This window comes from Notolepis coatsorum (genome assembly GCF_963971535.1).
Source record: "Notolepis coatsorum genome assembly, chromosome: 11".
In the NCBI taxonomy this organism is placed as follows: domain Eukaryota; kingdom Metazoa; phylum Chordata; class Actinopteri; order Aulopiformes; family Paralepididae; genus Notolepis; species Notolepis coatsorum.
Window position 1 is genome coordinate 125746416 of NC_140175.1, and position 23502 is coordinate 125769917.

The 23502-nt window shown below is 44.1% G+C and overlaps 1 protein-coding gene across 1 annotated transcript in view; it reads left to right on the forward strand.

Annotated features, from left to right (window-relative positions):
• The window catches only part of slc27a6 (solute carrier family 27 member 6), a gene marked incomplete at both ends in the record, with an annotated part of 133370 nt that overhangs the window by 18744 nt on the left and 91124 nt on the right, over nucleotides 1-23502 (forward strand). Inside the window, 2 exons of the mRNA XM_084324348.1 lie at nucleotides 8853-9062; nucleotides 17804-17962. Of these exons, the coding sequence (XP_084180474.1) occupies nucleotides 8853-9062; nucleotides 17804-17962 (369 nt within the window). The remainder of the gene's footprint in view (nucleotides 1-8852; nucleotides 9063-17803; nucleotides 17963-23502) is intronic.

The following is a 23502-nucleotide window of genomic DNA, read 5'->3' on the forward strand; positions in this document are numbered from 1 at the left end:
GCCGTCCGGCGCTGCAGCTGGACCCTATTGCCCACCTCTGCTGTTCATAACGCTAGCCAAGTTAGCTGTACACACAGATACACAGTGGGCCAGTGACTTTGGTGTAGGGGTGTAACAATGCATCGATCCTAAGGGGGAAATTCAACTGCATCGATTTGAAAATGTTAGAATCGATTATCGCAATTTGAATGTGTACACTGTTATGTTGTTATCATGTCCGTTACAGTCAACACAACGACATACACTACTTGACTACTGCATCAACGTTATGATTAACAAAGCAAGGCATTTGTTTTGTTGCATTAACGTTATATTACTATTGCTATCGCTAAATCTAGGTGTTCTAAAATATATTGCTATTGGTAAGACTAGAAGTTACATGTCTCGGGAAACTCTTGCATATCGCAATGGTGGCGTTTCAGGAAGTAAACAAGCCAAATGAGAGCTTCCGATTGGTCATTTGCTCTCTTTCTCATGAAACCAGTCACGTCACTCTACTGTGATTGGACCGTTGGCTTGAGTGCAATGTGGGACTTGTAGTTTTTTAACGATTCTCGCGGCGGAGAAAAAAAAGACGAGACACCGGTTCCTGACAGGCAGCGAGCGAGCGAACTGGAGACGAAATTGCGCGTGACACTGTCCTGATATGACGCGGCGCGTGTCCGAGTGTGTCTGTGTGTGTGTGTGTTACCAGGAACAGGGGGCAAAGCAGCCTGCGATTCTCGACCAATAAAAAGTGTTTAGGGGCGGGACTCGGACGCGTAATCGCTCAACTAGAGACACAGCGAGCGAATATTTGAGGGGGGAACGACATCGCCGCTCAGTTCGCTGTCGCTCGTGGCAGATCAGGATAGTCTGAATGAAACGAATACATTTTAATCATTTTCGCAATCACGCTCGCTCGCGTCGCTGCCTGTCAGGAAGGGGTGAGAGGCTGTAATCTGTACACGCACACCGTGCGCGTAATTGATTTTTACGGTTCGCACACACATATTTTTAGGGGCATATGCGAGCAATTTGGTTGCACTGTAGAGCCCTGCACACAAGTATCTGCTTACTGCAGAGAGGTGCCCGGAGTTGGCTACATATATATCATGTAACTCTGACAAATGTTTTTGAAGGATGGCATTCCTGGTCTCTCAACAGTCCGGCATTGTTTCACTGGCTTCTCTGCGTCTCTGCACTACCACACACTCTACATTACAGAGCAATATGGATACATTGCCAGGATGTAAATTTCGGACGGGCTGTTCACTATTCCAATGAAAACATGTATTTCCCATGTTATTGGTATCCTACATGAACTTGACTGGTATTTGCATTACCTTTTGGGTCTCTTTCTCTGCCTCGGTGCCTCAGATCTTCTATCACACAATTCTACATGAACCCTTTCACTGCCACATGCCAGACGGTTAACCCTTTCACTGCCACACGACAGAAGGTTAGCCCGGCTTTACTATCACACAACCGACGGCGATCGGTTGTGTGATAGTAAAGGGTTAACCGGCTGTCGTGTGGCAGTGAAAGGGTTAAGGAGAGCAAAAGCACCATATGAACACTCTATACAATATTTAGAATCAAGACTGTGTGCCATTATTAGTACTACCAAATGTAATAATTGTGAAAGCCCCTTGAATATTGAATATTACTATAATGAAGAGCACTGCTCTGTTGTAATCCAAAATTTAACTATTTTATATGTTAAATACCCTGTTGTATGTCTGCTCCATTTTATAATTCAAAATTGAACTATTTTATCACACTTTTTACTTCTTACTGATGCACTGCTCTGTTGTATGTTAAATACCCTGTTGTATGTCCGTTCTATTTTATAATTTTTTGACTATTTTTAAACAGAATCATTATTTAATTTTTTTTATTGATCTTTTTCCCCCTCCATTTTCCTCCGATTTTCTCCCATCCCAATGTTAGTCGTATGCCAATTCCCAATCCCTTCCTGGTCGCTGCGCACTTACCCCCCACAGTCAGATCATCTGGGAGAGTGGAGGCTACCACGTGCTTCCTCCGACACACGTCCAGCCAATCAACCGCTTCTTTTCACCTGGCAGCGCGGATCCTCCCTGAGAGGGCGTAGCGTGTGGAAGGATCACACTATCCCACTCAGGTCCTATCCGCGCTTAGCAGGCGCCCCGACCGAACTGTAGGAGTCGCTGTTTACAACGACCCGGACCCACCCCGCCAGCTTCTCCCACCCTCTAATACTGCCAATTGTATTAGTGTGAACGGTCAGCCAAGCTGGTGACAACCCCGGAGCTGTGAGCTGGATTCGAACAGGCGAATCCAGCTCACAGCTCCGGGGTTTGTGACGAACGCAATCTCTGCTACGCCACCTAACCGCTTAAACAGAATCATTTTAAACTATTTTTATTATTTGTATTACTGAATGAAACTGTAAACAGAGAACCTATTGGGATGCTAGATCCTAATGTGAAACACTGTGATTTACCTCTCTATCTTTTTCATGCTCGCTTATGCCTGTATTTTTTACTGTTGTTAAGCACTTTGAACTGCAACTTCTGTATGAAAAGTGCTATACAAATAAAGTTATTATTATTATAATCAAACTTGATGCTTCTCTGTGTGGCGAGGGATAGAGCCTGGTGACGCGAGGCTAGGTAATAGCACGTAATAATCACACATTCATATCGTGACATACATTGCTAACATAGCTAACTAGCTATGCATTAACATTAGTTACCGTCCGATGGCTAACGTTAACCCTAAGAGCTGGCTTACTACAGCTTGTGATCATATTATATTCAGTGTTTGTTATTGGATAGTAATAAAACCACAGTTTGTGTATCTGTTTCTATTTTCTCAACTTACTTGCATTGAAACAACAATCCTTGAAACCCAGGGGTCTGTATTTGCTGCAGCTGCAGCTGCTCGTTGCCACAGTAGGAATGAGATCACGGTGCAAATTAGCCAATACTCACTTGGAAGTTTTGCGTTAACGATTAGCACACTGACGTCTCAGTCAAGGCTAGGAACTGGGGTTCTGAGGACATTTTATACGGTAACAGTCACAGTCATTCTGCAATCTGTTAAATAAAGTTTTCATTCATTCATTCATGCACATACACAAATCCAATAGAATAGTTTCTAGTTGTGGCAGCAAACTGCTCCGCTGCCAGGTGGACTCATGGCAGCGCTGCAGCAGTTACCCCAGTAACCAAGCATAAGCACCTAGAGTACCCCATTAGGCGCTCTACAAATTAAAGTTATTATTATTATTATTATTATTATTATTATTATTATTATTATTATTATTATTATTATTATTATTATTATTATTATTATTATTATTATTATTATTATTAATATTATTATTATTATTATTATTATTATTATTATTATTATTATTATTATTATTATTATTATTATTATTATTATTATTATTATTATTATTATTATCATTCTGTTTACAATTGAACATTCCATGAAAATTATCTATAAATTCAGCATCTTCTGAAACATTTATAAACTGAAAATTCATAAAAAAATGGCACCAAAATGAGTAGAAATGTGTTAAATTCCAGGAAATATTTTCTTCTCTTACAATGTTACACAATTCCCGTAAGTCTATGGAACACTTCTGTAAGGTTTAAAAAAAAAAAAATCATTGTTTTGTATTTCTAATCAAGTACTCTAAAGCAGCATTTTTCCACTTCAAGATTTCAAGCTGTTTTTGGGCTGGGCTCCGCCCATAAGTGCTTTGAGTGACAGTCACCCACACAGCGTGATACATGTATACGAGAGAGAGCGAGAGAGAGAACGAGAGAGAGAGAGGATACATCGCTCCGTGCGTGCGTGTGTGTGAGTGGCTCGACTGCGATTGTGTGTAAAATGCTGCAGGTGGACCGTGGAGAGAGAGAGGAAGAGAGAGGGAGAGTCAGGGACAGGGAGGCGTGAATACTTTCCCCAAGGTGGTTGTCACAAGGTGGTTGTGTTTTCATCTCTCTATATTAACGTAACGCGCTATTCATATCAATCGACATCATATCAATATAAATAACATATTGTTTTCATCTCTCTATATTAACGTAACGCGCTATTCAAATCAATCGACATCACATCAATATAAATAACGTATTGTTTCCATCTCTCTATATTAACGTAACGCGCTATTCATATCAATCGACATCACATCAATATTAGGCGATAGTTAGTTTTAGTATATTGTGCACGGCGGTAGCGAGTTAGGCGATAGTTACTGTAGTTTTAGTATATTGTGCACGGCGGTAGCGAGTTAGGCGATAGTAGGGCTAACGCGATTGGGCGCTGAGAGAAGCGTCAGTGGCCAATCAGGCCGCGCAAACCGAACGCAGAAGGACAACCACCTTGGGGAAAGTATTCACGCGACAGGGAGACCGCTTCCGCATTATTCCCACTGCTCCGTTGTTGAGCGAATTGTTGATTCTCTCTGTCGGCACCCGCGCACGTCAACTCTCTGTGGAGTTCTAATGAAGAGTGTAGTTCTAATGAAGAGTGTAGTTCTAATGAAGAGTGTAGTTCTAATGAAGAGTGTAGTTCTAATGAAGAGTGTCATTCTAATGAAGAGTGTAGTTCTAATGAAGAGTGTAGTTCTAATGAAGAGTGTAGTTCTAATGAAGGGTGTCATTCTAATGAAGAGTGTAGTTCTAATGAAGGGTGTAGTTCTAATGAAGAGTGTAGTTCTAATGAAGGGTGTCATTCTAATGAAGAGTGTAGTTCTAATGAAGAGTGTAGTTCTAATGAAGAGTGTAGTTCTAATGAAGGGTGTCATTCTAATGAAGAGTGTAGTTCTAATGAAGAGTGTAGTTCTAATGAAGAGTGTAGTTCTAATGAGTGTAGTTCTAATGAAGAGTGTCATTCTAATGAAGAGTGTAGTTCTAATGAAGAGTGTAGTTCTAATGAAGAGTGTAGTTCTAATGAAGGGTGTAGTTCTAATGAAGAGTGTAGTTCTAATGAAGAGTGTCGTTCTAATGAAGGGTGTAGTTCTAATGAAGGGTGTCATTCTAATGAAGAGTGTAGTTCTAATGAAGAGTGTAGTTCTAATGAAGATTGTAGTTCTAATGAAGAGTGTAGTTCTAATGAAAAGTGTAGTTCTAATGAAGGGTGTCATTCTAATGAAGAGTGTAGTTCTAATGAAGAGTGTAGTTCTAATGAAGGGTGTAGTTCTAATGAAGAGTGTAGTTCTAATGAAGAGTGTAGTTCTAATGAAGAGTGTAGTTCTAATGAAGGGTGTAGTTCTAATGAAGAGTGTAGTTCTAATGAAGGGTGTAGTTCTAATGAAGGGTGTAGTTCTAATGAAGGGTGTAGTTCTAATGAAGAGTGTAGTTCTAATGAAGAGTGTAGTTCTAATGAAGGGTGTCATTCTAATGAAGAGTAGTTCTAATGAAGAGTGTAGTTCTAATGAAGAGTGTAGTCTTAATGAAGAGTGTAGTCTTAATGAAGAGTGTAGTTCTAATGAAGAGTGTAGTTCTAATGAAGGGTGTAGTTCTAATGAAGAGTGTAGTTCTAATGAAGAGTGTAGTTCTAATGAAGGATGTAGTTCTAATGAAGAGTGTAGTTCTAATGAAGAGTGTAGTTCTAATGAAGGGTGTCATTCTAATGAAGAGTGTAGTTCTAATGAAGGGTGTCATTCTAATGAAGGGTGCCATTCTAATGAAGGGTGCCATTCTAATGAAGAGTGTAGTTCTAATGAAGAGTGTAGTTCTAATGAAGGGTGTCATTCTAATGAAGGGTGTCATTCTAATGAAGGGTGCCGTTCTAATGAAGAGTGTAGTTCTAATGAAGGGTGTCATTCTAATGAAGGGTGTCATTCTAATGAAGGGTGTAGTTCTAATGAAGAGTGTAGTTCTAATGAAGGGTGTAGTTCTAATGAAGGGTGTCATTCTAATGAAGAGTGTAGTTCTAATGAAGAGTGTAGTTCTAATGAAGAGTGTAGTTCTAATGAAGAGTGTAGTTCTAATGAAGGGTGTCATTCTAATGAAGAGTGTAGTTCTAATGAAGAGTGTCGTTCTAATGAAGAGTGTAGTTCTAATGAAGAGTGTAGTTCTAATGAAGAGTGTAGTTCTAATGAAGAGTCGTTCTAATGAAGAGTGTAGTTCTAATGAAGAGTGTAGTTCTAATGAAGAGTGTAGTTCTAATGAAGAGTGTAGTTCTAATGAAGAGTGTAGTTCTAATGAAGAGTGTAGTTCTAATGAAGAGTGTAGTTCTAATGAAGAGTGTAGTTCTAATGAAGGGTGTAGTTCTAATGAAGAGTGTAGTTCTAATGAAGAGTGTCGTTCTAATGAAGGGTGTCATTCTAATGAAGATTGTAGTTCTAATGAAGAGTGTAGTTCTAATGAAGAGTGTAGTTCTAATGAAGGGTGTCATTCTAATGAAGAGTGTAGTTCTAATGAAGAGTGTAGTTCTAATGAAGAGTGTAGTTCTAATGAAGAGTGTAGTTCTAATGAAGGGTGTAGTTCTAATGAAGAGTGTAGTTCTAATGAAGAGTGTAGTTCTAATGAAGAGTGTAGTTCTAATGAAGGGTGTAGTTCTAATGAAGAGTGTAGTTCTAATGAAGAGTGTAGTTCTAATGAAGGGTGTAGTTCTAATGAAGGGTGTAGTTCTAATGAAGGGTGTAGTTCTAATGAAGAGTGTAGTTCTAATGAAGAGTGTAGTTCTAATGAAGGGTGTCATTCTAATGAAGAGTGTAGTTCTAATGAAGAGTGTAGTTCTAATGAAGAGTGTAGTTCTAATGAAGAGTGTAGTCTTAATGAAGAGTGTAGTCTTAATGAAGAGTGTAGTTCTAATGAAGAGTGTAGTTCTAATGAAGGGTGCAGTTCTAATGAAGAGTGTAGTTCTAATGAAGAGTGTAGTTCTAATGAAGGATGTAGTTCTAATGAAGAGTGTAGTTCTAATGAAGAGTGTAGTTCTAATGAAGGGTGTAGTTCTAATGAAGAGTGTAGTTCTAATGAAGGGTGTCATTCTAATGAAGGGTGCCATTCTAATGAAGAGTGTAGTTCTAATGAAGAGTGTAGTTCTAATGAAGGGTGTCATTCTAATGAAGGGTGTAGTTCTAATGAAGAGTGTAGTTCTAATGAAGGGTGTAGTTCTAATGAAGAGTGTAGTTCTAATGAAGGGTGTCATTCTAATGAAGAGTGTAGTTCTAATGAAGAGTGTAGTTCTAATGAAGGGTGTAGTTCTAATGAAGAGTGTAGTTCTAATGAAGAGTGTAGTTCTAATGAAGAGTGTCGTTCTAATGAAGAGTGTAGTTCTAATGAAGAGTGTAGTTCTAATGAAGAGTGTAGTTCTAATGAAGAGTGTAGTTCTAATGAAGAGTGTTGTTCTAATGAAGAGTGTAGTTCTAATGAAGAGTGTAGTTCTAATGAAGAGTGTAGTTCTAATGAAGAGTGTCGTTCTAATGAAGAGTGTAGTTCTAATGAAGAGTGTCGTTCTAATGAAGAGTGTAGTTCTAATGTCTAATGAAGAGTGTCGTTCTAATGAAGAGTGTCGTTCTAATGAAGAGTGTAGTTCTAATGAAGAGTGTCGTTCTAATGAAGAGTGTAGTTCTAATGAAGAGTGTAGTTCTAATGAAGCGTGTAGTTCTAATGAAGGGTGTAGTTCTAATGAAGGGTGTAGTTCTAATGAAGAGTGTAGTTCTAATGAAGAGTGTAGTTCTAATGAAGAGTGTAGTTCTAATGAAGGGTGTAGTTCTAATGAAGAGTGTAGTTCTAATGAAGAGTGTAGTTCTAATGAAGGGTGTAGTTCTAATGAAGGGTGTAGTTCTAATGAAGAGTGTAGTTCTAATGAAGAGTGTAGTTCTAATGAAGGGTGTCATTCTAATGAAGAGTGTAGTTCTAATGAAGAGTGTAGTTCTAATGAAGAGTGTAGTTCTAATGAAGAGTGTAGTCTTAATGAAGAGTGTAGTCTTAATGAAGAGTGTAGTTCTAATGAAGAGTGTAGTTCTAATGAAGGGTGCAGTTCTAATGAAGAGTGTAGTTCTAATGAAGAGTGTAGTTCTAATGAAGGATGTAGTTCTAATGAAGAGTGTAGTTCTAATGAAGAGTGTAGTTCTAATGAAGGGTGTAGTTCTAATGAAGAGTGTAGTTCTAATGAAGGGTGTCATTCTAATGAAGGGTGCCATTCTAATGAAGAGTGTAGTTCTAATGAAGAGTGTAGTTCTAATGAAGGGTGTCATTCTAATGAAGGGTGTAGTTCTAATGAAGAGTGTAGTTCTAATGAAGGGTGTAGTTCTAATGAAGAGTGTAGTTCTAATGAAGGGTGTCATTCTAATGAAGAGTGTAGTTCTAATGAAGAGTGTAGTTCTAATGAAGGGTGTAGTTCTAATGAAGAGTGTAGTTCTAATGAAGAGTGTAGTTCTAATGAAGGATGTCATTCTAATGAAGAGTGTAGTTCTAATGAAGAGTGTAGTTCTAATGAAGAGTGTAGTTCTAATGAAGAGTGTCGTTCTAATGAAGAGTGTAGTTCTAATGAAGAGTGTAGTTCTAATGAAGAGTGTAGTTCTAATGAAGAGTGTTGTTCTAATGAAGAGTGTAGTTCTAATGAAGAGTGTAGTTCTAATGAAGAGTGTAGTTCTAATGAAGAGTGTCGTTCTAATGAAGAGTGTAGTTCTAATGAAGAGTGTCGTTCTAATGAAGAGTGTAGTTCTAATGTCTAATGAAGAGTGTCGTTCTAATGAAGAGTGTCGTTCTAATGAAGAGTGTAGTTCTAATGAAGAGTGTCGTTCTAATGAAGAGTGTAGTTCTAATGAAGAGTGTAGTTCTAATGAAGAGTGTAGTTCTAATGAAGCGTGTAGTTCTAATGAAGGGTGTAGTTCTAATGACCCCCCCCCCCCCCCACAGACCTGATTGGAGGCCTGGAGGATGTCCTACCCAGCCTACAGGAGGATAACATCCAGGTATGGGCCTTGACGAGCCAGACTGACCGCCCAGAAGTCCACACCCTCCTGGACAAGATGGAGGCCTCGTCCTCCCAGCCGCTCCCGGCGGCGCTGAGGGCTGCTACGTCACTGAAGACCCCCACCCTCTACATCTTCACCTCCGGCACCACCGGTGAGTGAGACCCCGGTCCAGAGTCAGAGCTTCAATGTATGTCTGCCCCCATTAACCCTTTCACTGCCGCACGACAGCAGGTTAACCCTTTCACTGCCGCACGACAGCAGGTTAACCCGTTGACTGCCGCACGACAGCAGGTTAACCCTTTCACTGCCGCACGACAGCAGGTTAACCCGTCGGTAGTGTGATAGTAACCTTCTGTAGTGCGGCAGTGAAATGGTTAATGATGTCATCAAATATTATCCATCTATTCCACAATTCAAAGTGTTTTTGTTTTTGTTGTTGTTAACAAGCATTACCCTGAACATTTGCAGCCAAACATTGGAGCTGCTATTAGGGAAGTCCCGATCGCATTTTTTTGCTCATGTGATTTTGAGTATCTGCTGATACCGATTTTTCCCGATCCGATCTTTCGGCAATGCATTAAGAAAAAAGAAAAGAAGAAAATGCAATAAACTTGACCCTTAACCCTTTCTGATGACGTGTTAAGACTGCTGTTTTCTATGGCTCTGCCTCTGATCAGGATTAGCTTGTTAGCTTACGCCTTACGCTAACGTAATGTTCATTTCGGGCGATGTGGGCATAAAGGAATGGCGACGATGCAACGTATGTTAGATGCATTTTTTTACCCGTTGTGAGAAAAAAAAAACACCACAGACTTATTTCGGCTCGCAAAACAGGCGCACTGCTGTGTAGCGCTGCTCGGCTTTAATGCGAGCAGAAGCACGGACTGGGGCGGATATGACTCGTCGAGTTGCCACAGGATTTTTTCAAAATAAGAGTATCATATGAACCGAACGTTGCTAGCTGACGGAGCCATAGATATTATGACTGGAGCTGCGCTTGGGGCGGAAATGAGACCCGCACAGGACTTTCAAAATAAGAGTATCGATATGAACTACACGCCAGGTGGCGGCCAGACCTCTCATTGTTAGTCGCCAAACCTTAAATCTGCCCGCCATTGGCGGTTGGCGCATACTTATTTTGTTCCCTGGCTGCAACATTCGCTAGCTGACATTTGCTAGCTGACATTCGCTAGCTGACGTTACGTTAACACATTCAGCGCGAGATAAGTTGGGTTAACTCGCCATCGCTTGAGCGCCAAACCCGAGAAAAGTCGGGTTTTAATCGTTATTTCTTTTATTCACTATATCCATTCATAATTCATCCATCCAGACTGATGTTATAATTGGGAATGGCTCTGAGATCGCAAACGGCCAATACCGCCGCCTAACGCCTTGCGGCCGGTATTGCACATCATTGGAAAGCCTCTGGCTTGGGCTGTACGCTGATCTAAGAAGTCCGGTCCAGGTTTTCCTTCTCGGGCATGAGTAACGTTTATAACACACGGACTGGGGACACTCGAGCACCGCCGGTTCATGTGTTTTCGTGGATGAATGTTGGACACACGACCACGATCAGTATTTGGAATAGCGATCAGATAATTGGATTATTCTTTTTGCAGTACATCATAGACAAGGTAAGGACTATATGTTATCAATCTTGCGTTAATCCGATGATTTTTGTGTAATGTATGCCGTTGGTGGTGCTCGAAGCATAGAACCCCCCCCCCCCCCCCCCACCCCATAATACCGATAATCTAGCGTTGATTTCAGATTGATTCAATAATCAGGCGAGAAATGGCACGATTTATAATGAAATGGAGTTTCCTGGGATAACACAGGATCACTCTAAAACTATCAGTGATGGGCAAGCTACTTGGAAAATGTAGCAAGCTACACTACAAGTTACTCTCGATTAAATATAGCTCAACTACAATGGAAGCTATCCCCAGAGAAATGTAGCAAGCTACACTACAAGAACATGGCAAAAATAGCTAGCTACATCGGCACTACTTTTTTTTACTTCGTGACCAAGTTTCCACCAAACAAATAGGCAGGAAAAATAATTCTCAGTTTGATTGTTTATTATAAAACTGAAACAAGCCCTCGGTCTGGCTTTTTGTGTCATCCTTTTAACATGAACTTGTATTATGTACAAAATCCAGGAAGGCAAGTTTAGCTGGGTGCAGCCTCTACAAAAGAAAAGAAAGAGACCATTTGGTTTTATCAGTTTTTATAGTATAGTTTGTTGATTACTTTTGATGCAGTAATGGTCTTTTTCTTTTCTATTCTATCTTTATGTATTATTTATCCCTAAACTCTGCATCTTCTGAAACCTGCCCACTTTATCAACCAAAAACACACTTCTTCAATATCTGAATTGTTTTACTTCATTTTACTAGTATTATGCTACCATGTATATACTACTACCAACTATGCTAATATAATAATAATATATAATAATAATAATTATTATTATTATACTAATATGTCTATACTACTACAGTATGTACTCAGAGTATAACACTCAAGCTTGACACTGACAAACAATACTACTTATCCTTGGCTGCTAGATATGTACCACTCCTACTGACTTGTTGTACACAATTTGTAAGTTGCTTTGAATGAAAGTGTCAGCTAAATGACCAAATGTATTTAAATATGTAACTCACAAAACATTCCATGGCCCCAAAATCATGTGGGGACCCCCCCTGGGGGTCCTGTCCCACAGGTTGAGAACCACTGCTTTTCCCTCTTTTTTTCTTTTCTCCACCCCAATAATATTGTTCATTTTCTGCCTACAGTGAAACATCACCATGATAGCAGCTATCTGTTAGTTAAAGCTGTTGACAAAAAGTGTACTGACTTGTGTGCTGTTTGGGAACAGTTGATTTTCATCAGCTCACCTGAATGTGTTCTCAAGTTAGTGCTGGACGTGTTGAGAGAGCAGCATATGTTTTAGCCGTTTTTTCAGTCAAACTCATAAATGTGTCCCAGATAGGGCCATGGAGAGTCATTGTTGTTATTGACATCATCATCTTCATCAATGCCATCAAACCCCTCTGCCATTTCACGCGGACTGGTTCATGTAATCCGTTAAATTGCATTCATTCAATACGTCTGTGTTTTGATTTTCACTTCCTGCTTTGCGGCTGGAGTCCCGCCCTATCCTGCCTCTGATTGGCCTACCCGTAATGTAATGTTATGAGTCGTCATACTCATATCTAAACCAACCAACCAATCATAGTGGGTTTTTTACGGGGAGTTTTTTTTTCTCCTCGCAGATCTTCTAGTCTAGACTGTTTCTCCCGAAAGTAGCGTGTAATTTTCTCGTCGCTACGTCACTACTTCGTTCTATAAATAGCTCCGCTACAGAGATCGCTACCCTGGTTAAAAAGTAGCGACGCTACCAGCACGCTACTGAGAATTGTAGTTAAGCTATGTAGCGTCGCTACTTGTAGCTAGCTACTGCCCATCACTGAAAACTATACTCATATTCACCACGGTATAAAACGGAAATGTATAGATGAAAAAATTATCAGTTTTTTGCATGTTGACCGGAAGAAACTCTCTGACAATCGACGTTGTTATTAGATCCACAGCTATAATATTTAACAATTTCAGTGCCGGCCATTTAACATTGAAAACCCTGTTGAGTGCCAGCATCCACTTCAATGATAGCGTTAAAAACGCATAATCTATGTTTTAAATTATGGCTATGTGTCTAATCTGCCCGTCGCTTATCAATGACTTGTTTGCAGTCAACATTGTCGAAACGGATTGTTTTTTAATCGGTTCATATCCTTTTTATAGCATTTTGAAAAGCCCTCGTTTTCAAGGAAAATATAAAGATTCCGTGATAAAAGGCATTTACTGGAATATTCTAGAATATACAAAAACGTTGTCATTTTTCGGCCTATTTATGAATCGTTTTCAAATAAACGCTAGATTATCGATAGTATATGTGTATTTATGCACGCTATAGAGGCGGGCTGAAAAATATATTCTCTCGTTTCCTCATCAGCGATCACAGCCACACACACACACACACATAGGGAAAACGCTTATATCTCCGTGAAAACAGGTCTGATTATCCTAAGACTGGTAAAATAGATTCCTTACCTGAGATCAGATGTTATCCAAAAAGATTATTCCAATTCCTGATCGCCATTCCAAATATCGATCACGCTTGTTGATTACAGTGTTGATTCCTGTAAATACATAATCCACCGGTTTTCCGGGCCGGCGAGCACAATCGATCCTTCAGATGCCTTGAGGGAAAAATAAAATGAGGAAACTGACCACTCCCCCTGCATCAGTCTGAGCTGATGGGTGCAGTTACACAGGGAGAGACGATAGGGGGCGGTATCTTCCCAATTGAGCTCAGAGAGACTCTGCAGCACTAACCCGAGGCTCGATTGATGAAATATGAATTCAAATCGCCAATAAAAAAAAAATACGGCAAACAAACGACAGTTCACGTCGTCGGCACTCAATGGGGGGTCTGATAAGATGACAATTGTTGTGGCTGGCATTCAAAGTGTTAATATAGATTTCAGATTCAGATTCAGATTACTTTATTCACCATATTGTATATACAAATGGAACATGATTCGACATTACAGTGCATGGTTTTTTTCACGAATAAGTAGGCCTGCCGCGATAAGCAATAAATCGATTAATTGCCGCGATAATTAAAATTAATGCAATGATTTTGACGGGCGCGATTCATTGCTATTTGCGCGTTTGTTTTAATGAGGCGGAACCAGTGCCCCTTGTCAGTCACTGTCCGTGTTGGGAGGCGGGCCGCTGGCTTTACTACAGAGCACAGCACAGGAGCTCCGTGGGGCACCGCCACACAGCTTAACTACATTTCTCAATAGTGTTGCTCCTTTTAACCAAGTAGCGTTATTTATAGTGTAACGTTAGCAATTTTTAGACCCAAGTAGTTACTCGCTACTGCCCGGAGAAACTAGACTGCTAAATAAAGATGAAAGATCGAGTGTTGATTCTCATTCAATGCTAACAACATTAGCTAAATAGCTAACAAACGAAATACAACGTATAGCATAGCTACAACACAGAATAACGTTAATACAATTACATGCGTCATTGTTTACAATGAATGGGTGGGGCTAGTCAAAGGACTGGACACGGGGACAAGTTAAACATGAATTCATTTATTATAACGTAGTAGGTAGTTTCGAGTCGTGCTGCAGTGCCTACGCACCACAGCTATTCTATTATATACTGCTTTGACGCTTCCTCCTCATCGTTGATTGCCTGTAGTAGCTGCATCTAACGTTAGTAGCTAACGTTAAAACTAACCTAAAGTTAGTTGTTCACCAACAATCTCAATATTTGTTTTATCATTAGCTCAAAAACACAGAACCGGACGAGACAAGTTGTCGGCTCATAGGTTCTGCTAGGATAATCACAACAATACTTCCGGTCCGGTCGGTGGGCTTCAAAATAAAAGTCTAAAACACCGGAAAAGACGGAGCGGTGGGCTTCAAAATAAAAGTTTTGGGAAATAAATTTCTAAAAAAATAATTCTCTAACCGGTCAACATGAGCGATTAGCGGAGCGGAACAAGCCGTCTAGAACGAAGAGCGGATTTCTCTGCCACGCCGCTCCGCTCACATGCTCTGATTCCTGCTGGATATACTTGTAGCCTATTCAAATTATTATGAATTAAATATATATATATATAAATATTTAAAGGTAGAATCTGTAATTCCACCAAACAATGGAACAATAATAACAATAACAACAACAATAGGCGAAATAATAATAACAACAACAATAGGCGAAATAGCCCATCTTGGTACTCTTGGTTTACCGTTTTAGTCTGATGTGTGGGTTGGGGTTGAGTGGGAATAAGTTGCTATTGCTGGTCACAAAAAGAGAGAGGTTTGGAGAAATTCACAGTATAATAAGTTGCTATATATTATAGCTATAGCCCCCTCCCTCCATCCCCCCTTCTCTACCCACCCCTGTCTTCGTGAGTAACTGGCGCCTATGCCGAATAGGACGGCTGCCTCTGATGCGCGTTGGTGGGGGCCCTCAGGCTGCTTCATTACCAAATTCCTGTCCCCCAGTCTCCCACGTCCCCCCCCTCCCTTCATCCCGCCCTCCCTCCCGTCACCAGGCGCGACGATGTCTTGTTTACTACTTGGTGTTGATGCTGCCGACTATCGCGCATACGGTGTCTCAGGCCTCCTGTAAGATGACATGTGTCAACAAATGTACATGTCTGTTGAATTTATGCTGTGCCATTGTTACTGTAAAAATTTAATGATTGTGATGTGTTGTTATTATTAATGAGACGTTGTGAGCTGTATGTGTGTGTCACGAATTTCCCCAAGGGGATTAATAAAGGAATATCTTATCTTATCTTATCTTATCTTAGTAACTTACTATTATATTGTGAATTTCTCTAAACATATCTAGCCTCTTCCTCCACTCAACTCATCATGGTAAATGAGGGCCATCCTCAATTGAATTTCCTCAGGGGATTAATAAGGAAACACTTGACTTCAGTTGATTCCCTGATCATTTTAAATAAAGGCTGCTGCTGCTGATGATGATAATAATAATACTAATAATAAAACTTTATTTGTATAGCACCTTTCATACAAGAATTGCAGCCCAAAGTGATTCACAGCAGTAATGTAGACATAATGAACATACAATAGACATAGGCATAAAATGAGCATAGAATTGGCTAAATAAAAGCAGTGCATAACATCTTTATAAAATAGACAATAGTCATAAACTAGACAACATGCACATAATCACATAATGATGATGATACATCAGACCAATAGGATCTCTTTGCCTTGAGGTCGCTGTTTGACAGCGTTACGGATTCCACCTTTAACAATGGAGTGAATGCTTAGCATGACGTGGCTCTTTGCTGCCATTTCTGGCCGAACAACTGATGATACTCCCACCTGAACCCCTGAACCCCTCTGTTGAGGCCCCCTGAACCCCTCTGTTGAGGCCCCCTGAACCCCTCTGTTGAGGCCCCCCTGCACCCCTCTGTTGAGGCCCCCTGAACCCCTCTGTTGAGGCCCCCCTGAACCCCTCTGTTGAGGCCCCCCTGAACCCCTCTGTTGAGGCCCCCTGAACCCCTCTGTTGAGGCCCCCTGAACCCCTCTGTTGAGGCCCCCTGAACCCCTCTGTTGAGGCCCCCTGAACCCCTCTGTTGAGGCCCCCTGAACCCCTCTGTTGAGGCCCCCCTGCACCCCTCTGTTGAGGCCCCCTGAACCCCTCTGTTGAGGCCCCCCTGAACCCCTCTGTTGAGGTCCCCCTGAACCCCTCTGTTGAGGCCCCCTGAACCCCTCTGTTGAGGCCCCCTGAACCCCTCTGTTGAGGCCCCCTGAACCCCTCTGTTGAGGCCCCCTGAACCCCTCTGTTGAGGCCCCCTGAACCCCTCTGTTGAGGCCCCCTGAACCCCTCTGTTGAGGCCCCCCTGCACCCCTCTGTTGAGGCCCCCTGAACCCCTCTGTTGAGGCCCCCCTGAACCCCTCTGTTGAGGCCCCCCTGAACCCCTCTGTTGAGGCCCCCCTGAACCCCTCTGTTGAGGCCCCCTGAACCCCTCTGTTGAGGACCCCTGAACCCCTCTGTTGAGGCCCCCCTGAACCCCTCTGTTGAGGCCCCCTGAACCCCTGAACCCCTCTGTTGAGGCCCCCCTGAACCCCTGAACCCCTCCTGTTGAGGCCCCCTGAACCCCTCTGTTGAGGCCCCCTGAACCCCTCTGTTGAGGCCCCCTGAACCCCTCTGTTGAGGCCCCCCTGAACCCCTCTGTTGAGGCCCCCTGAACCCCTGAACCCCTCTGTTGAGGCCCCCCTGAACCCCTGAACCCCTCCTGTTGAGGCCCCCTGAACCCCTCTGTTGAGGCCCCCTGAACCCCTCTGTTGAGGCCCCCTGAACCCCTCTGTTGAGGCCCCCCTGAACCCCTCTGTTGAGGCCCCCTGAACCCCTCTGTTGAGGCCCCCTGAACCCCTCTGTTGAGGCCCCCTGAACCCCTCTGTTGAGGCCCCCCTGAACCCCTCTGTTGAGGCCCCCTGAACCCCTCTGTTGAGGCCCCCTGAACCCCTCTGTTGAGGCCCCCTGAACCCCTCTGTTGAGGCCCCCTGAACCCCTGAACCCCTCCTGTTGAGGCCCCCTGAACCCCTCTGTTGAGGCCCCCTGAACCCCTGAACCCCTCTGTTGAGGCCCCCTGAACCCCTGAACCCCTCTGTTGAGGCCCCCCTGAACCCCTCTGTTGAGGCCCCCTGAACCCCTCTGTTGAGGCCCCCCTGAACCCCTCTGTTGAGGCCCCCCTGAACCCCTCTGTTGAGGCCCCCCTGAACCCCTCTGTTGAGGCCCCCTGAACCCCTCTGTTGAGGCCCCCTGCACCCCTCTGTTGAGGCCCCCTGAACCCCTCTGTTGAGGCCCCCCTGAACCCCTCTGTTGAGGCCCCCCTGCACCCCTCTGTTGAGGCCCCCTGAACCCCTCTGTTGAGGCCCCCCTGAACCCCTCTGTTGAGGCCCCCCTGCACCCCTCTGTTGAGGCCCCCTGAACCCCTCTGTTGAGGACCCCTGAACCCCTCTGTTGAGGCCCCCCTGAACCCCTCTGTTGAGGCCCCCTGAACCCCTCTGTTGAGGCCCCCTGAACCCCTCTGTTGAGGCCCCCCTGAACCCCTCTGTTGAGGCCCCTGAACCCCTCTGTTGAGGCCCCCTGAACCCCTCTGTTGAGGCCCCCTGAACCCCTCTGTTGAGGACCCCTGAACCCCTCGTGTTGAGGCCCCCCTGAACCCCTGAACCCCCCTGTTGAAAGACGCTCTTCTCCAACGTGTGATTCTTCAGTGTTCCCCCAACATAACGCTGTGACTGCTGGATGTTGCAGGTCTCCCCAAGGCTGCAGTCATCACCCACCTGCAGACTCTGAAGGCGTCCGCAGGCTTCTGGGCGCTTGGAGGCACGGGGCATGACGTGGTGTACATCCCTCTGCCCCTCTATCACAGCGCGGCTTCCATGATCGGCATCGCAGGGACCTTGGAGATGGGTAGGTTACCCTGCTACCATGTTACCCTGTTACACTGTTAGCATGTTACACTGTTACTCTGTTACCATGTTACACTGTTACCCTGTTACTCTGTTACCATGTTACACTGTTACTCTGTTACCATGTTACACTGTTACCATGTTACCATGTTACCCTGTTACACTGTTAGCATGTTACACTGTTACTCTGTTACCATGTTACACTGTTACCCTGTTACTCTGTTACCATGTTACACTGTTACTCTGTTACCATGTTACACTGTTACCCTGTTACACTGTTACACTGCTCTCTCGTGGCACGGAGTGAGTGTTCAGAGTAAAATGCAGGTCGATGTCAACCAATTTATATATATATTTTTTTATTTGTATTGTGACTTGCAACAGGGCAGTTTTAAAACCAGATACAGTGGACAGACTTGTCTTAATTGCCTGCAACTTAAAGTAATGGCTTTGCTTGTCCAAATGACAATACTGACCAAATTGAGATTTATTCTTCTCTTGTCCATTTATTTTGTTTGCTTTCTAATTTAAAATACAGTTTGAAACCGTCTGTACACAGTAGGCTATGTGTGCTAGCAGAGCTAGTCTCCAGTCACGAGTCACGGTGCACATTGTGGTGGTTTGTTGTAGCAGAGCCAGAACTGTTCAACTCCCCTGGAGCCACAGCCAGCAGAGAAGCCGGTTTACTTTCACTTTCAAACCAGCTGCAGCCTGAGAACTGGAGTGTGAGGGGCTGTAACACTAAAGATGGCGGCAACGACAAATCATTTCTGCAAAATAAACATACATTTGTTGTTTAAATAATAATAATAAACAAATTAAAACTTTTTTTAATACTAATAAAAATATAGATAATTATCGATATCGAACTATATGAAAAATGTTATAGTGATATATCGTGATAGCATTTTTGGCCATATCGCCCAGCCCTAACGTCCACGCGGTTTGAAAATTGGAGCTTTGAGCTTTGAGTCCGCTTTGAGTATGCATCAAGTACGTGCGGAACTCTGCAGAGTCCGTTCCGCCCGATTTAAGAAGGTTCTAATTTAATTTTAATTTTATTATTTTCTTTTTTTTCAATTTTGATTGAAGAAGTGTGTCTTTAGTCGACGGCGAAAGATTGGTCGGGTTTCGGCTGTCCTAACTGTGGTGGGAAGTGCGTTCCACCATTGTGGGGCAAGGCCCGAGAATAGGCGGCTTCTCTTTGATGATGATGCAATGGCGCGACCCAGGTTAGTCGCCGTTGGTTCAGCTCAGCAACGATTGTGCACATTTTTTGTTATTATGTTTGTTTTTACTACTTTTTTTATGGAAACATCACTGGCGGGGACGTCATACGACCGCCAGTCACTTATTGACCTAAACTCCGGACTCAAAGAGGAGTTTAGAGACACTTTATGCCTAGATTTACCACCGGAGATCAGGCGCCACAACAAGGAGGACAAAGGAGCCGGCAAGAAAAAGAAACAGAGGGAAGAGAGGAGGAATCAAACTGAGGTTAAGAAGAGCTGCTTACCGCCCGGCAATTCCATCCATCTTTCTGGCGAATGCACGTTCGTTGGATGGGAGGATGGATGACCTGAGGGCGAGGGTCCGCTTCCAACGGGAGATGAGAGACGTTAGCATCATGTGTTTCACGGAAACATGGCTCAAGCCAGCGACTCCGGACCACAGCGTCTCTCCCTCGGACTCCTTCACCGTCCTACGAGCGGATCGCACGGCAGCCTCCGGCAAGAGCGTCGGTTAGCGGGGTCTGTCTCATCACGAACAATGTCTGGGTGAACCCCAAAGAGGTGCATGTTCTCTCACGCTCATGCTCCCCAGACATGGAACATCTCTCAATTCTGTGCCGTCCGTTCCACCTCCCCCGTGAGTTCACCGCGGTCATCATGACCGCCGTATATATCCCTCCACAAGCGAACACTGGCAAATCGCTGGTGGAACTACACGACCATCTCAATAAACACCAAATCAAACACCCAGACGCGGCAACGATCGTAGCTGGTGATTTCAACCAGGCGAATCTGAAAAAAGTGATTCCGTCCTTTTTTCAGCACATCGCCTGCTCCACAAGAGGGGGGAACACACTCGACCACTGTTACACCCCGTTCAGAGCCGGCTACAAGGCTGTAGCGGCTCCACCATTGACGGGGTCTACAAGCTCAAGCGATCACGACTCCATCTTGTTAGTTCCTGCTTACAAACAAAGATCACGTGACGCCGTCGTGTCACGTGAGACAAAAAAATGGACAGACGAATCAGAGGCCACGCTTCAGGACGCGCTCGCAGACACGGATTGGAATATGTTTCAAGGAAGCGCCAGTGACGTCAGCGAACTACTGGACACCGTTGTGAGCTTCATAACAACACTTGCTGACGGTATTGTCCCCACGAAAAAGGTGCAGGTTTTCCCAAACCAGAAACCGTGGGTGGACAGTACTATCAGAGCAGCTCTGAACTCTCGCACCACTGCTTACAACCTGGGCAGAGAGTCAGGAAACATGGAGGAGTACAAGGCTTCAGTCTATACTCTGCGCTAGGCTGTAAAACTTGCAAAACGGACATATGCTGATAAACTGGAGACACAAATGGCACAAAACGACACAAGAGGCTTATGGCGGGGACTGAGGACAATAACTGACTACAAAGTCAGCGCCCCCTCAATGGGGAGCGACGACGCCTCTCTCGCGGACAAACTCAACTCTTTCTACGCTTGGTTTGGTGTAGACGGTGGCGCCGCTGGCTCAACGGCTAGTGACGTCACTGGCGCGCCGGCTGTTGTGGAGGGGGGGGGCAACCGCGGGGGGGCGGGGACGCTCTCTCGTTGTCGGAACACAGTGTGAGAAGAGCATTTATGCAGGTGAACACTAGGAAAGCGGCTGGCCCAGATGGTATAACAGGACGCATACTTAAGTCCTGTGCCAACCAGCTAGCCCCTGTGTTCACCGCCATATTTAATCAATCCCTGGCGGAGTCAGTGGTCCCTGCCTGCTTCAAGATGTCTACCATCATCCCTGTACCGAAGAAACCCTCCCCAACATGTCTCAATGACTACAGACCGGTGGCACTCACCTCTGTGGTCATGAAATGTTTCGAGAGGCTGGTCAAGGATCACATTTGTGCCTCCCTCCCCAGTGATATGGACCCTATGCAGTTTGCATACAGGACAAACAAGTCCACTGACGACGCGGTCTCCCAGGTACTGCACAGCACCCTCTCTCACCTTGACCGCCAGAGACTGTTGTTCATTGACTACAGCTCAGCGTTCAACACCATAGTCCCCACCAGACTGGTGGACAAGCTGATCAAGCTAGGTCTGAGCTCCGCCCTGAGCGCCTGGGTACTGGACTTTCTGAGTGAAAGACCCCAGGCAGTCAGGGTGGGGGATCAGACCTCCAACACCATCACCCTGAGCATCGGGTCCCCCCAGGGCTGTGTTCTGAGCCCCCTGCTGTACTCACTCTACACACACGATTGTGTGGCCAAGTTCAGCTCCAACTCCATAGTGAAGTTTGCAGACGACACAGTGGTCGTGGGGCTGATCTCGGACAACGACGAGAAGGCTTACCGGGAGGAGGTTGAGGTACTGGAACGCTGGTGCCAGGACAACAGCCTGCTCCTGAACATTGGTAAAACCAAGGAGCTGATCGTGGATTATAGGAGAGGACAGCAGGAGACACACACACCACTGAGGATAAACGGGGCTACCGTATAGTATAGCAACAGTAACAGTGTATTGCACTACCAAAGGACCTAACTGTAAATACTCATAGCTCTGTAAATAACTATGTACAGATACCGAGATGTTACCTGTTTATTGCACAATGTTGTTTTTATTGTTGTTTTTATTGGATTCTATTATATGTTGTACTACTGTATTGCACATCGTTGCGGGCAAGACCACCCGCATTTCATTGTATACTTGTATGCCGTGACAAATAAAACTCTTGACTTGACTTGACTTGACTAGGGGTGTAACGGTTCACAAAAACCACGGTTCGGTACGTACCTCGGTTTTGAAGTCACGGTTTGGTAAGAGTTTTCGGTACAATGGGGGAAAGTTTGGCTTTCCATGTTCCACTCATGGGTGATGCAGTAACTAATTGTACTTGTAGGGCTGACAACGAATATTATATATTGAAATTAATAATCGACTTGTAAAAAGAATAAATAAAAAAAAGTATCGTAAAAAAAAAGAAAAAAAAAAAAGCCCCCGGTGGGCGTGGGCCTGAATGCGCTGCATGATGACAGGAGACACGCGACGTCACGGAGCTGAACAACGTGCGAGTAGTAATGAACAACACCCGCCACCAGAGGTCGCCAAGCCAGTGATCTACACTCTGAGCATCTCGAGCCCCGGTTGGAAATACTTCGGATTTTGATTAACTTGTGGAACCTCAAAACTGTTTTATGCAAACTATGTAAACTACAGCTGGCATACCTTCTTTTGTATGTTAACACTATTTTGGGAGTTCTAGCTCCAAGAATTTAAGTAGCCTACTTAGTTTTAGCACTTTATTGTAAATCATCCCTCAGGGTAAAACGTTATTGAATAGAGAAAAAAGCGCCATGCAGGTCCCGTTTCATATCATTCATTTGATCTCCGAGAGACGGCCCCTTCTCAACGCACTGAGAGAGAGAGGGTGTGTGTGTGTGTGTGTGTGTGTGTGTGTGCGCGTGTGTGTGTGTGTGTGTGTGTGTGTGTGTTCGCCACACTATGAGGCTATGCTAAATTACAGGTACAATCTCTCAGTGTTGTGTGTGGGTTGAACGAACACTCAGCCCTTTGCGCAAATTATGTTTTGGGAAGGGGTGAACTTGGAGCTTTGACAAAAATTCTGCATGCAAAAAAAAAGTTCTGCACTACATGTGTTTGTTAGGGGTTAACGTACCGTTGCAATCGTTCGGTACACAGCCATACTGTACCGAAGGTCCAGTACTGAAACGGTCAGGAGTGGGTCTGAGGCGGCCAGAAGACATAGAGCGGAGGGGTCTTGAGGGTGTGTAGTTAGAGACCATTGACTTGAGGTAGATGGGAGCCGTTCCCTTCGCCGTGCGATATGCCAGGTCGAGGGCCTTGAAGCGCATTCGTGCAGCGATGGGGAGCCAGTGCAGGTCCCTGAGAAGTGGGGTGACATGGGCCGACTTTGGTAGGTTGGAGATCAGGCGGGCGGCTGCGTTCTGAACGAGTTGAAGAGGCTTGATGGCGGTGGTCATTGCAGTAGTCAAGGCGAGAGATGACTGTTGACTGTTGAGGGGGAGTGAGGAGGCAGGACATGGCGGCGTGCAGTTTGCGAAGGTTCTTGGCCATTTGGTACAAATCGTAAATCATAAATGGTAAATGGACTGCATTTATATAGCAGCTTTTATCCAAAGCGCTTTACAATGTTCCTCACATTCACCCATTCACTCACACATTCACACACCGACGGCGGAGGCGACCAGGCGAGGTGCCGACCTGCTCACCGGGAGCAGTTAGGGGTTAAGTGTCTTGCTCAAGGACACTTTGACACGTTGCAATGAAGAGCCGGAATCTAACAT